This window comes from Varroa destructor, unplaced genomic scaffold, assembly GCF_002443255.2.
Source record: "Varroa destructor unplaced genomic scaffold, Vdes_3.0 BEIS01000002.1, whole genome shotgun sequence".
In the NCBI taxonomy this organism is placed as follows: domain Eukaryota; kingdom Metazoa; phylum Arthropoda; class Arachnida; order Mesostigmata; family Varroidae; genus Varroa; species Varroa destructor.
Genome location: NW_019211455.1, coordinates 34,270,195 through 34,285,981, shown reverse-complemented (window position 1 = coordinate 34,285,981; position 15,787 = coordinate 34,270,195). Strand labels below are relative to the sequence as shown.

The following is a 15,787-nucleotide window of genomic DNA, read 5'->3' as shown; positions in this document are numbered from 1 at the left end:
TTTGTTGAAATATCTATTCGTTTAGATACAGTCTATATAAATAAGCAAAGCAATCCACGCAAATGTTGTCCATTTACCTAGGAAAATACATGCATTTGGAGGAACTGACCAGGAAAGATAAGCTTATAGATAATGCCGTACCGTGTGCGCTTCTTTGTTTTTTCGATTTTACAAAGAAGTATCGTTTACTTATGTTATTTAGGTGCTGAGTGATTCGCATGTGAAAGTACAGCAAGCTGGAGCACAGGCTCTCTCCCAAGTGGGTCAGGTCATAAAAAATCCAGAAATTCAGGAGATTGTCGGAGTACTCCTCGAGGCTCTTCAGGTAACTGTTCCACACATATTACGAAGATTTTCTCGTATAAACAGCTTAGGCAGTGGCACTTATTCATTTCATACGATTTGTGTTACACAATATAGCAGATTTCCATAAATATATGCAAGATACTTTATAAGATTGTATTATGTACCTGTATGAACGTATTTATTGCCTGGCTAGGTATTTGTTTGCAATTGGCCCACTAATCTGGTCAGGCCACATTGGATTTATAGGATCATGGTTTGATATCCGAATGAGGTGATGGAATACACCGCAAATCTTGTTATGATGTGGCTATTACTTTGTTGTACCTGTTGTCGGTCTTAGCTAGGACGAAAGAAATGAAGTGTCTACTTCCCCATCTTCAACCTTGTGTGTGTAAATGCAGATTTACAGAATATTGAAGGCCTTTCGACCATTCTTGATAAACATCGGATTTTTGGTCAACACGTAGTGAAGCTACTGCGATTTGTTACGTGAGGACCCAGAAGAATTCCGCCTGTACTCGTGTGGCAGTCGGTGCAGTCTTCAAGCTAAATAACGTTACTGCTGTTTCGACTTTTTGCGGGTTTTTGATCGCGACAATTGTGACGATTTTTTTCGAACTTGTTCCTCTACGTGATGAGCAAACTACCCGTTTGTTGTCAACGATAGGTTGACGTAAACAAGTTGACAATTTTCAGCATCGTTTTGTTCTTTCCTCTCTTCGTAACTCGGTAGGGTTTGCCTTTACCGTCATGCTGCAATCTGTTTATACTGCTGGCACTATTTGCCTCAGTCGTGCAAGCGTTAACCGAGACAGTCCAGTAGCGTGTTGTCGCAGTCGCTGTCTTCCGCTTAAGATGGTGCTAATTTCTTTGCAGTACTGCCATCCGCTTGTTTTCTGATAGCCGACATAGATAGTGACGTGGCAGTTCGATTAGTAGGCTTCTGCAGTATTTTTACTGTATTTTAGTGTTTAATGATCCAAAAAAATGACAAAATACTCAAAGCAAAACAAAGTAGCTCAGTTTAGCTGCCTTCATATAAGTTGCGTAAACTACGTTTACGCGAACTAATATTGCTTGACGCGCGGTTACCATTAGAAAGTAATTTGCAAATTAAAGAAGGGATATTTGGAAATGACAAGTTAGAACTTTAGGAGCGGCATTGGAGCTGTAATCGCAGTTGAGGTAATATTTATATATGCATATATATATATATATATATATATATATATATCAAAACAGCAAGGTTGTGATAATAGGCAACTGATAACTACTGCTGCTCGCAGGGCCCTGTACATGCAGCAGCTTGGAAATAAAAATATAGTAATTTGGTTTATCAAAATCACATGTTTAGTATTCCATTTCAAATCTAGTCATGAGAAACTGTTTCGATTAAAAAGGCTCTCAGACCTAATCTGTCAAAGCCTATTATAAGCGTGATTGTAGTACAACTAATGTTATATTTTTTATATTATATCTACCCAAATAATGTTAGATATAAATATAATAGTTTAGTTTATAAAAGAAATTCCAAAGAAAAGGTCCGAAACCTCTTCTTTTAAAAAGTACCATTCTTAGTAGTTTTGACTTTACGAGTTACAAACTCAGTGACGTATTCAAAGCTGTGATATTGTTGGTAATGCCTGCCATTTTGTGGCTTTTATTCAACACACATTGAAACATTTATCTTCGAGCTATGATGAATATATAACCGGAGATAGCGGTAACTGCGGAAGAAGACCGAGTGTTCTACAGTTTATGGAACGAAGGTTTCTGAGGGGTACTGTACGAACGTGTTAACATATAGAATATGTTGCTCTTTATTGTTCTCTGCTTCGAGCTATCTCTTCAGCGGATTTCACTGGGCAGCTTAGGGTCAGTTGACGACTACCGTCTTAAAAATCAAACAGTTCATATAATTGATGCAAGATACTCTAGGGAGCACACATAGCTGTGGGCAAAAGTTCCCTGGCAGTCACCTGTGTTATGCCGCAATTATAGTGACAGCGACCTCTTTTTTGTTTGTGAACCACGCACGAAAACCATATCCAATTTGAACACGATCAGTTTCGTAATCGGAATACGTTGGAGCAGTCAACCCGTTCTCGAATACGCAAAGAAATTTTAAACCTCGTTCGGGGAGTTCCGAAATTTAAACCTCTTCAATAGATCTAAGTTTTCAAATCCCAAGGCTATAGAAGAAGTAACCGTTTTTGCTGATTCACAAGACAACTGTTAGAAAGCGCGCAAACTGGTCTGAGGTTTTTATGTTTGTGGCTTGAAGCGCCTAATAATATATTGTAAAAGTATTTTGTAAAGTTATGGTTCTCAGGTAATACCAATCGCATCAAGTCAGCGCTCATGTGTTTTGAAAACTGAGATTTGACAGTAGCAAATGTGTTGACATTATTGGAATACCTTTATTCAGGCTCTCGACAGAGCTCGTGAAGGTACCTGAAATTTCCGTAAAAACTCCCTATGTTTTAAAATTTTATTAGAATGAAAAAGCTTAGGGCCATAAATAATTACGCTGTTCAGAGTCAAGATGCATTATTGGAAGAAAATGTCCGAAGATGGTTTTGGCGATTTTGTTGTGATTCGGTTCGATGCAAAAAAGGTTCCCGGTAGTGGTTAACCGATTTCGAAAAAGAATAAAGAAATTATCACGAAAGTTGAAGATGACTGAGGCGTTAGTAGTCACCGCATCGCCCAAAAACAAAACATCCAGCAGACCAATAGTTTCAGACCATTTAAATAAAGCTGGCTGCAAGAAAAAGCTTAATATTTCGGTACCACATATATTGACGCAAAATGTTCTCTGTCGTATTTTCATTTGTGGAACTCCAAGGAAATCGAACTATTTAAAGGAGTTGATCATTGGTGATGGACACTAGACCACATACTGATATAGGAATGTTTATCACAGTCGGAGCATTCCAGGATCTGTCATCCTCAACCATGCAAAAAGAAGATGTAAAAAGCATCTACGTGCTACCGACACGAAGTCGAAATATACTGTTATAACTCGTATGAAACTTACTCTAATGAAATAAAAATATTTCATTTAATAATTTATATTAAAAACAGTCTTTATCTCGGGTTCAAATTTTCTATTGCTCGAATTTGTATTATAATAAAAATAAATTCTTTTTAGTGGTGCGGGGTCACAGCCGGTAAGTTTGTACTAATTAATACGACCATAACCGATGAACACTCGATTGACAATAATCAGAACTGAAATGTGGTAAATAAGCACTAATAGCTCCGGGGACAGTTGGCACAACACTAGTTTTCCAACCGCTTGTCTGGGCAAGCTTTCCTTTATAAGAGGCACTCGAAGCAATACGTTTCCAACCAGTGCTCAAGTAATATGTAAATAAAGAACTAAGAAATATGCTTAGTAATCTGTGATAAAATCTTGACTGACACCAAAGGAGGCGATCCTGTATGTTCCGTGGGATTTTAAATGAATGAATTGTCGCCGCCTGGCGAAACGATTGATTCTGACCTTCACGGATAACGAGATTACAACAAGTCATTGAAAAAAATTGACCGGAACTAATGAACAGAACCTTTCTTCTACCATAACAGTGCATCATCTTGCACCATCAGACTGGCATCTATTTGGCCCTCTGAAGAACGTTTTTAATGGTGTTAATTTAGTTCTTTAGTTAGTTTAGGAATGTAAAAATCATTTCAGTTCTTCGACCAAAAGTGACGAAAGCTATCCCATTTTGGTGTTGTGTATCAAAAGCAACATACGACCATCGATAAAAATTGTGTATATTTAGTTTACTAATATTATTTCAAAAGAAAGCATTTACTTCAATGTCGATTAACTTTTTGGACTAATATATATATATCTATTTTGTTCTGCAGAATCCATCAGACAAGACACAGTCATCACTTGCGACCTTGCTAGAAACGAGATTTGTGCATTTCATCGATGCGCCTTCTCTTGCTCTTATTATGCCCGTCATTCAGAGAGCGCTTCAGGTACTTCCATCCACCGAGTAATAGTGATTCTAGGTAAATTTTTATATTTATAAAACGTGATTTGTGTGTTTCCACTAGTGTTTCCAGGTTCTCGGCTAATTCAGTACTTTAGGTAAGAAAAATTTTTAAGTGGAAGACACCAAAGTATCGTAGCAGTATTTACTACACCAATGTAGTAGTATTTACTATTAAATACAGAAATATCGTAGAACATTCATCACACAATTATCATGATGTAATTATGTGAGAATTATTGCTTCGATTTTTATTTTCGTTTGCAACTGATTTACTAGTCGTAAATATTACTATATATATTGGCTTCTGCTATCCATATAGTGATAGATTAATATAAGATTGATTTTGAACCTTATTAGTTCCCATTTTTCAGTCTTAAAAGAAAATTATTACAACTTGTCATGGCGGCGAAAGAACTGCAATACGTGCTTAAAACATTTTGCATGCAATAACCTCCCAAGGTTGAAAGGCGGTATACGTATCCTTTAAACCAGCTATATGCAACACATGGAAATAAGTATTGGGTTGTATTGCAAGTAATAGCTGCGTTTTTTAATGAGCTCTTTCCCATTGCTTTCTGTACGATTTTCTTTTATATATCGTTCAGTGCTCTTTCTCTTCTATAAGTCCAAGAGCATTTTACGATGGGTTGAGGTTCGAAAACTGGAGGCTTCAAGTAAAAAAAGAAGCATTTTCGACATTTCAAGCCGTTGCCGAGGTCAAGAAATGCTGAAACAATACGAAATATTTGTTCCATGTACAATCTGAGTTTTATATCTAAGAAGACTGCAGAAAACTGGTTTTCAAAAGTGGTTCAAAAGCTCAATATATACTTTTAGAATTGGACAATATCCCTCTTTGGCCGGTCTGTTTAATTAGGACGGCCTGGAGTTTCCTTGGACGACACAGAACGTTAAAGAAAGCGGAAAGGTGAATTAGAAAGGAATATAACTATGCACAGACATTTTTAATCTATGGGATCTACTGAGCACCAAAGAAGCGCGACTCACTACTTCTCAGCATCTCGCCGGGCATCGAGGAACACGCAGCGGCAGTTACTGATTTCTACACAGAGCTGCTCCTAGTAATGAAAAATGGTGTCTCCAGTCTATTAAAGAGAAATAAAGGAAATGGGCAGCAGAATTCAGTTGTATCTCCAGCTCAAAAAGACCATAATCTATATTGGCACTTTGTTACAATATTCATCATTGAAGCCTAAACTCAAGACATAATTTTGTTTACCACACAACATATTTAGAAAAGAAAGAGCGCTTCCAAATCGTCAATGAACCGTGAAGAAAGAAAGCATTTGCAAAAGCTGGTAGTACATTTTGAGCAATCCAATATGCTTAAGAACTGAGTACTCATTTCATCTACGCTCACATGCTTTTACTTTAAACAGAAGCACTGGTTTTTATATAATGACATATTTCTAAATTATTTATGCCACCCCTTCTTTATTGAATTCTCTCACGCCCCAGAATATTGGTTTTCGGAATACAGAACATTATATTACATTATTATATTACAATATATTATATATTATACATTACTCTATAGCCCTCGACTTTATGGCGAACTCTATTGATAAACAGAATACGGACATGCTGGGGCCATTGGATTTTCAATTACTACTTATTTAACATAGCGTCATGTTAACAGAGCGTATTTTTGAAAGCTTGCCCTATTCCTCTACAAATATATGAGTAATTCATGGCGCCATATTGTGATACCATTAGAAAGACTGCCGTTTTTAATATTTGGGAATACCTTGAAGGCTGCACAGAATCACCTAGTTGTCCTACAATGTAATACTATATGGAGAAGATCAACTTAGTGCGCTTTGCCTTCAAGGAACCAACAATAGAAAAATGCGTTTCAAGAGTGCTTTGTAACCTTTTTGCATATTATTTCCAGGATCGCTCAACAGAAACCCGGAAAATGGCTGCTCAGATTATTGGTAACATGTATTCACTGACAGATCAAAAGGACCTAATGCCGTATTATCCCTCAATCCTACCGGGCCTCAAGACTTGCCTCCTTGATCCTGTGCCTGAAGTGCGAACTGTATCTGCGCGAGCTCTTGGTAAGTATACTTAAGTGCTAAAAAGTTTTATTGTTAAAGAGTGAGTCATATCCAAATAGTTAAACCAATTACAGCGTTTTTGGTAATTTGAAGTATCTAGCTTATTTGTGGCTGACCTTAGAGGCCTTTACCTCCAATATCATCCTAATAAAGTATGTAATCATATATTTCTTTAAATTAATATCATGTTTGAGTGGGCATGACTCGTCCTTTGTCGATTAAGAGAAACAGTTAATGCCTCCTTTAAGCTCAATCAGGAACAAAAATCTGAAGGTGATTTTTTACATAACTCTTTCCCTAGGATGAGTCGATCGCTATAATTCGTTAACAAGCTAACATATATATCCGAAACAAACGCATAGTTCAATGCATTAAGTCAGTGGTTTACAAGCAAGAGCTTTACTAGCTGAAACCTTCAAAGATAATTTAGATCGTATAGCTAATGAACGAGGTGGAGGAAGAACTACCAAAAGATCTGGGTTTATAGTTAGTAAGAAGCTGATGTAGCGCATTTCATTGTTCATGGATGAAATGGGTTTCCCTGTGCAAACCTTCCCACAAGTACCAAAAAAAACTGACAAGAAGAGCGGCTGTTCGATAAGAATTATAGATACCCTGTGATACGGCCTAAAATATTGGTATCACTGGTTACCGGATATAAAATTGTTTTGATGACGATAAAAAAGTTATTTCTACCTTTATATTTTTTTGAAAAATGCTATAAGGACACAGTACATAAATCAACGAGAGGTCGTGCACTACTTAAGGACAATGCAAGATTTAATTGATTGAAGTATTGTAGTAACGGCCAGAATTGACAAATAATTATTAAATAATAATATTCTTCTATTCTTCAAAAATTTAGTTAAGAATACTTCTTGAATTTTGATTGACGGCTGTTTGAGTGATCAAAAGGATTGATTGGTACAAAGGAGGTTAGTATTGATTTATTCAAACATAGATAACCGCATAACGTATTACAATGAAAAATGGTAAATGTAAATCCTAAGTGTAATGTGTGAATAATGAACAAGAATTTTTAGTCCTAAAGACTAACAGCGTAAACTACCTGTTTACGATTGTAAATTACCCTCTCCGCCTGAAGAACTGAAAGCGCGTGAAACGCGTCTTTATTAAAGACTTTTCTGAACTAATTCTTTTAATGAATGGTTTAATATGTGTATTGGTTCAGGCTTTTATTTAAAAGAAGATGAGGTTCTGATCATTTGTCTTGCTTTATCGATTTTTTCTATAAACGTTTTCGAAGTTTTCATTCAGAGAAGTGAAATTATGAAAATATACGTCGTTTGTTTTAGCGTCCAAATTCTTTTATCCGATGTAACTTGCACCTCTTAGGGATTATATTTTCATAATACTTCCTTAACGACACTTCTAACAATTAGATCGTAACTGCTGCGGCGTGTAGAAGGTCCATTGTTCAGTCTGTAACTGAGGCTTGCCGTATTTAATAAAAATAGTTCGGGATCATTTCATATAGAGTGTCTTAGAAAGCCGAGTCCATCGATTTGGTATTTTATTAAAAAATTGCAGATAGGTAGCACTATGCACGGATCAAAAATCTATCGATAAAACATCTGATTTCTGTTGGCTAAAGGGCGACCCGTAACTGGGCTTGTAACGCAGCATTTGCCGGCTTATCTACTATTGACAGGCCAGATTTAACAACACTCAAACATGTGCTTTGGATATTGCAAGAACCTTGAGCTGGATGATTTTCGTCTTTGTTTCTTTCTATGTGGAAAACCATAAGTACAAAAACGTGAGTGTTAAGGATGAAAGCTAATGCTGCAGAAGGGGTTTATCTTGAGGGCGAGTGTGGCATTAAAGGTTTCGCGACAGATTCACGATTACGTGAGGACAACTAGCATGGTACTCTGCGTATAGCTTAGGCAAGCTCATACGAAAAAGGTCTGCCAAGTTCAGGTCAAAAAGCGAGTCTTTTGACTATTCGGCTGTATTAAGTGGTTCTGTTGTAGTTACATCGTTTAATGTAATTGCAAATAATTCAGATTTTCATGATATCCATGCCTGAGTTGCTGTAATCATCTTCATCGCCATGTCTAAGCTTCTTGTAACTACTTCAACTCTAGTATACACCATAACCGCTTTTCAAAGCCCAATAAAAACAAAAGTCCAAAAAGTTTTGAGCTAATCGAGGAAGTCTGAGAAATAACGATAGCGATCTAGTCTGAAAAATTACAACAGCAGACTGTTTATTCCTAATATTAAATCTAGAATCCTAGGACTGAGGAACTATTTTACATGATTCTAAACAACACGTCCGGGGAAGATTTACAGGAGACACCTGATATTGAAACGATTGAGCCATGTCTACTTGTCACATATCATACTTAATCACAGGCGTCTATTTAGCTTACCTAGAGGACAACCTAGAGGTAACTATTATGGTTAAATAGTGTAGACAGCATAAGGCGCGTTGTGCACGTATGTGTGAATAGAAGGGTTAACTGGGTGGTGATAAGTGTAAACAGATATGTCACGTTCAGTATTTTGCGCTACTGTGCTCTATGAAACGTTCGTTTATATATACCTTAAAATGTATTATTATCTACTTAAACGTAAACTTTATTTGGAGCTAATGGGAGCGTCAGTTCTGGGCATCTATGAGTTTGCCACCGCTGTATGCTTCATCTGTAGCGAGTTGGATGAAGAGATCGACAGTAAGGTAGCCTGCGGACAGGCGAGCGAGGAGAGCGTCTAACGCCGAGTCTGCTTGCGACGCATCCTCATCGCCTGCGTCCAGGCACCTTCCGCATCTATGCTCTAACTCCGTCCATACTCAACGTCATACGTTGTCATCTACCTGGCTTAGCTCGGTATGGTGTCGCTGCCACTTAAATATTGCAAATAAGAAGACTATTACTGGCAAACTGCAGTTTATTTGACTTAAACCAGGCCTTTAGATACAGATTTAGGCCGCATTTACGTTGTAATTATACCACCAATTTTTACGGTTTTTTCACACATACACAGACGCATATATGTATATATGGTTAGTGATGGGGATTGTAATAGGGATACATATATATTATAACTTTTTGTACTTTGTTTGCGTACTTCATTTTTCATTAATTATTATATTCGTATCTTTAAGGTACAATTGTCAAAGGTACAGGAGAACAATGCCTGGACAACCTAGTGCCATGGTTGATGGAAACTCTTACTTCTGAGGCTTCTCCAGTGGACCGTTCCGGAGCGGCACAAGGACTTGCAGAGGTTATGGGTGGCATGGGCGTGCACAAGCTACACGTTGTCATGCCTGAGCTTATTGAGTCTGCCGAGCGAACCGACCTTGAGCCACATTTCCGTGATGGGTATTTGATGATGTTTATCTACCTGCCGTTGGTATTCCACAAGGGGTTTACATCCTATATAGCGCAAATCATCAATCCGATTCTACAAGGTTTGGCAGATGAGACAGAGTTTGTGCGCGACACGGCACTTCTAGCCGGGCAACGCATCGTGGCTATGTATGCGGAAACGGCAATTCAGCTGCTGCTACCAGAACTCGAAAAAGGTCTTTTCGACGACAATTGGCGCATTCGTTTCAGCTCGGCTCAGCTTATTGGCGATTTACTTTATAAAATCTCTGGCGTCTCAGGTAAAATGACAACGGAAACCGCTGACGAAGATGATAATTTTGGTACTGAGCAATCCCATACAGCGATATCCGGCGCACTCGGTGTCGAACGAATGAATCGCCTCTTCTCTGGACTTTACATGGGCCGTATGGACACGTCTCTCATGGTGCGGCAGGCGTCTATACATGTTTGGAAGGTGAGCATTCTATTTTTGATTTATAATATTACTAACACTATTTAAGCATTTACTTATGTATATTGAGGAATGTACGTTGCGCGAGAATTTTATTTCGCGTCGGCGTGACTCGTCTGCTATTTAATTTTTACGCTAATTATCACTTCTTCATAACATCTTTTTTTTGATGTCTTTGTTTTTGCTAATTCTAATACAAGGCCTGGTTGTGAAAGGCGATGATCATCACCCACGCGCAATCACACCTGAAGGTGAAAGTGCGCTCAAACTAACGAAAATTTGCTTTATTGATAAAGGTCGTGGTATCGAACACTCCGCGGACACTTCGCGAAATTCTTCCGACAATGTTCGGACTATTGCTTGGCTTTTTAGCTAGTAACTCACATGACAAACAACAAATAGCAGCTAAGACACTCGGTGACCTTGTACGTAAACTTGGGGAGCGCGTTTTGCCTGAAATAATGCCAATCCTTGAGAGAGGCCTCGATTCTAAGGATGCAGATCAACGGCAAGGAGTGTGTATTGGTAAGTCTTTGTAGCTTAAAGCCGTCGTTTACATGAAACAAAATTAAGGTTTCTTAGTATTTCGCAACGAAGATGAATAAGCAAAGCTGATTTTTACGCGATTTGCGTAAATGGGTCCACATACGGACAAAATACTTCTTTATAGATGTAGTGTTTAAAGCACCGAAGCTCTCCTTAACAGATTTTCGATTTTCAACCGTTTTGGGGTTCAATTATAAATAACGATAGACCTGCGATAGCTCACAAGATTTGAAAAAAAAGTATACATGTGTGGTACTTGTCAATTGGAGTTTTAACGTAATGTTATTACCATTAATTAAATTAGAGCAAGAATTTGGTTAGTAGAGAAAAAATATCGAATTTTAAAAGAGATTCGATATTTATTCCTGGGACTTGATAATTTCAAATCTGTCTTATTTTCAGGTTTGAGTGAGATTGTAGCCTGCACGCCACGCCAGATGGTGTTACACTTTCTCGACAACCTGGTACCAACTGTTCGCAAAGCGCTTTGCGATCCGCTCAAGGTAATGTGCGTTATGTTGAACTGGTGGGCTAATTATAAGTGCACCGTTTGTGAGCGCTAACAACTATGAATATTGGCCTCACATCGTCTTCCTTTCGTTTCGACTGTGTTCTTATTGAAAGTATATATAAAGTGCCAAACTATATGCTAAAGCTTCTCTCAAATACAAATCGTTTTTTTCTTAGGCGGTCATACCGTCAAGCTCGTAATACAGTGTGTTTGGTTAGACATTTTACGAACGACTCATGGTATATATGTTTAATCTCATGGTTAATAATACATCTGAACTCATGTCTGCCGGAATTCCCCAGCTTCCTCCATTCAGTAAAGTCCATTTATTCTAATTTTTACGGTCATTCTGTGAAGTGTTTTAATATAAATTTGACCCACAACATTTTACTTAACCTCAAAATTTGAAACACATCTATTGAACAACACCGACCGATAAGATACAACCAGATGCTGCGTAACCCTATGCATTTTTTTGTATGGAACATTCAGCCATTTTAAAATGGGGTAAGAAACGGGTTTACAAGCGAAGAAATACGCTACTCTAGTCAATACATATTATGTTTCAATTTTTGCATTCCTATTGGTTCATAGTACGGCTAATGCCAGCATGAATATTATAATCTTTATTTTGCAAAATAGATTTAAAGTTATACCAACTACTAGGCATAACTAGGGTATTAGCACTGAGAGATTTTAGTTCTTACTTAGATATATTTTTAGCAAAGGTAGTGTTTGCAGTATTTCGAAATTCATCACATAGCATTTCGCAAAATTAGCCTAACGACTGAAATGCTAGATAGTTTGATAACTGAAACAAAAGCGCAAAATAACTGATTGCTATTTATGCAGGCCTTATGTTTTCAATTTTTATTGTCAAGGTGAAAAGACTAATTATCAAAAAAGGTCACAGAAATTGCCATGCTACTTATGCTAAGGATATATCCATGAAGTGTGTTCCCATAGAATTAGTTATACATAACTATTTTCTTATTCATTCATTTAAATTAACAGGAGGTTCGTTGCGCAGCAGCGAAAACATTCGACAGCCTTCATACAGCCGTTGGAGCCCGAGCCCTCGAAGAAATTATCACCCCATTATTCGACAACCTGGAAAGTGAAGACAGGCAACTTGCAGAGGATACCCTTGATGGCTTGAGGTGATGCGCGTATTATATTTATATAAAATATTAAATTAGAGATTTCTGTTATTAATTTTTTCCGTATGTGATTGCTGTTCACCTGAGCGCGATCGTGCTCATGACATTTAGGTTACAAGAGCTGTACATGTTGTTAATTGCAGGATACCTCATTGAATTTAGCTAGGTTCTTCACTAATTCTTTATGATAATTTGACTATGCAACAGGAAAAAAGGTAATTTGTTTTTCAGAGTAATTGTTGAACCGGCGATATGCCAACAGTTTTCTATCGGTTGTTCTGCATTTGCCTCCTAGAGCACGCCGAAACCTACTATTTTATAGACTTAATATATGACTCTTACTCTGATAATAGTAACTTAGGTTGGCACCCAGGTGCAGTTAAGCATTGCAATTTTGTTTTGCAAAAAGTAGTTTATCGTCGAAAAAAATATACCAAAGCCGGAAGGAATCTAGTTGGTTAAAAACAAGTGTTTTTTAAGAACTAGGCTCTTTGGAAAAGAATAAATCGTTAAAAAGGTGTTGCTGTAGCGAAGATCTTAAAAAGTAGTGTAACCGCTTCAGTATTTTCCAAGATCCTATTGTGTTTCATGATCATCCATAGACAAGTAATGATGCTACGCTCCAAGTTTGTGCTGCCTCATTTGGTACCTCAGCTGACACGGCCACCTGTAAACACTAAGGCCTTGTCATACATCTGCTCCGTTGCACAAGGAGAAGCTCTTGTACAGCATTTTGCCAGGTAACGGTAGTCGATTGTTAAATATTGTATAACAAATGTAATTCGGGAAATACCAGAAGTAGATATAAATCGCTTTCAAACGCTACGATCATAGATTTTATTTCGGCTTATTATTTATTAGAACTTATTTCGGGCTATATATAATTCTCCTTAAGCTCTGTTACCTGCAATAATTTTTATTTTCTTGTAGTGCGCGGTATATAATCAAGAAAATAAAAAGAGAGGAAGAAGAGCTTTAAAGGAAAAATGTATTAGCTTTTACCGATATGATTAGGTTGAGTGTTAAGTGCACAGCAGATCATTTTTGTAGAGAAATACTCGTGGTGTGAGAACTGATTTGGGCCCTTTGAAATGTAAACGTTTTGTGTGATCTTTCACTATGATAAAGATATTTAGTTGTAAATGAAAGGAAACATTGAAAAGCTATTTTATATTATATAATAAATAATATAAAAAATAAAATTAAAATATAATAATTTCACTACTTTATACCTTTATATCTACCTATATATACCTATACATATACTATTCATTAGAATAGAGCTATATAGAATATCATTAATACTTCTCTTTTTCTCCATGTTCAGAATTTTGGACGCGTTGTTGGTGAGCTTCAGCCAAGCTCTAGATACTCCTCAAGAAGTGGACGAGTTAGGATATTGTCGGGCTGTCGTGCTAGCCACTCAAGAACCAGAGTGCATTCAGGTTCGTTGTCAGCTGGCAAAATTAGCGGCAAAACAACGCCGTGTAATAATAATGTGATCAACACTTTTACGATATATTTTAACATCGACTTCAAGTACACTCTGTTGCTTCCATTTCTTTCGACAGGTTCTTTTCTATGCGAATATTTCTCCTGAACTTAGTGCCTCTAATTGCTCTTTCTTTACTCTAATATTGCTTTGTGATATTTTGCACATGTTGATTTTGCCTATTATTTCCTTAACTTTGATACGTTAGTAAGGTCATACCGTTCCAAGCGAACCTCCACAATATTTGAACCCTTATTGATGAAACGAAAAATGCTCTGAGAATGATGTAGAAATACTTTCGACCCATTACAATTTACACTCTAGATGTAAAAAAATAACACCGTACCAATTTGAGAAGTTTGTTATAAAGTTTTATACAACCTAACCAAAATATTTCCTATATTGCTACATGCGCTGTATCGACGTTGAATATCTACACTTGATACTGAAAATGATCAACCAGTTATGGTGTTTGAGATAAAAATATATGAGGATAGGTAATCTGTGACCCATGAAAATTATTTTTATTTTTAGGAAGTTACCTATCCCATATATATATAAATCCATTCAATACCTAGATGTGGCTGATTTTGTGATACGCAGCGTATATCCTACTAGGCGTTATGTATTAAGGAAGTTAATGTAACAAATACCTAGTTATTGAAATATACTTTTCTAAATTTTGTCTGTTTCTTTTCTCAACTGTGTGAGAAATAAAAAAATTTCTAGAGTATGCTCCGTGGTATTCAGTTCAGTATTGGGTTATCTTCTAGAATAGACCTTTATTGAAAAACCTATTTTGTTCAACTATGATTTGGCGCAAAGAACGAATGCCACTGATTTAATTAAAAAAAAAAAGAAATTAAAAAATTTCTTATATTATCATCCTCCTGAACCTGAAAAGGGTAATGAACATGGAAGTAAATGGTTTTTGAATTGCAGTGCTTATTGTATTATTACCCGTTCAATGTACCAATAGATCTTATGAAATATTTTATTTCCTTATATACAATCTGGTGAACGGGATGTTAGTTGTACTTGGTACTAACACGTAGCAACGAAGCTTTCTTCTCAGTATACCTCGTTCTATAATTTGCTTAGTATCCATTTCAGGTACATTTCTATTTTTTACTATCAGATAAGAAGATGCCGTAATTTGTCCGTAATGTCAACAGGTGCGAATTATCGAATACGTTCGTGCGAAGCTTTTTTTTTTTACAAACAATGAGCTCACATTTTTTTTTGCAGGTAATCGTAGATACCCTCCTTTCTGCGTCAAGAACCAGCAATCTCCGCATGAAGCGAGCTTGTGTGGCTATATTGTGCGCATTTTGTACCAACACAAAGAGTTCACTCGAAACACACTTTGCATCTTTAATGCGGGACCTCATTCGGTTGTACCTCGAGACAGACCTTCATATACTTGCATTAGCAGCTGAAGCACTACTTGCACTAGTGAAACAGCTACGCCCTGGTGAGGACGGCGACTACAGGGTTATGGAAATTAGAGGAGCCGTACGTAGTGCAGCACAGTCACTCAAGAAAGATTCTCCGTACAGCAATCGGTTGGACGGGCCACTTCTTCCTGGCTTGTGCACTGCAAAGGGCGCCGAGCCACTCATCTCCATTTATAAGGTCTCCCCTTTTTTGTCTAAAATATTGTGACAATTTCCTTACCAACGACAGATACCGGGTAAATTATATTCGTTTGTTTCTGGCTCTATAAGTTTTGCCGAAGTGTTGCTTCGTACGCTTTCTTTTTTTATACTGTTTTATAGGAATTAAATGCTGCTCGAATAAATCGCGTTTATATGGCCGGTACAATTGGTGACAGCGTGAAAATAGCGAGTTAAATTGGA

The 15,787-nt window shown here is 37.2% G+C and overlaps 1 protein-coding gene across 8 annotated transcripts in view; it reads left to right on the top strand.

Annotated features, from left to right (window-relative positions):
* The window catches only part of l(3)80Fj (lethal (3) 80Fj), a 74,429-nt gene that overhangs the window by 48,713 nt on the left and 9,929 nt on the right, over nucleotides 1-15,787 (top strand). For 7 of the 8 annotated variants that reach the window (XR_002670792.2, XM_086979857.1, XM_022791028.2 and 4 more), the window contains 10 exons: nucleotides 203-325; nucleotides 4,186-4,302; nucleotides 6,235-6,403; nucleotides 9,540-10,222; nucleotides 10,516-10,744; nucleotides 11,168-11,268; nucleotides 12,291-12,436; nucleotides 13,039-13,176; nucleotides 13,764-13,881; nucleotides 15,177-15,563. Coding sequence is in view for 7 of the 8 variants with exons in the window: in XM_086979857.1 (XP_086835983.1) it covers nucleotides 203-325; nucleotides 4,186-4,302; nucleotides 6,235-6,403; nucleotides 9,540-10,222; nucleotides 10,516-10,744; nucleotides 11,168-11,268; nucleotides 12,291-12,436; nucleotides 13,039-13,176; nucleotides 13,764-13,881; nucleotides 15,177-15,563 (2,211 nt within the window). In the remaining variant the exon portion in view is untranslated. The remainder of the gene's footprint in view (nucleotides 1-202; nucleotides 326-4,185; nucleotides 4,303-6,234; nucleotides 6,404-9,539; nucleotides 10,223-10,515; nucleotides 10,745-11,167; nucleotides 11,269-12,290; nucleotides 12,437-13,038; nucleotides 13,177-13,763; nucleotides 13,882-15,176; nucleotides 15,564-15,787) is intronic. The other variant, XM_086979858.1, reaches the window with a different exon arrangement.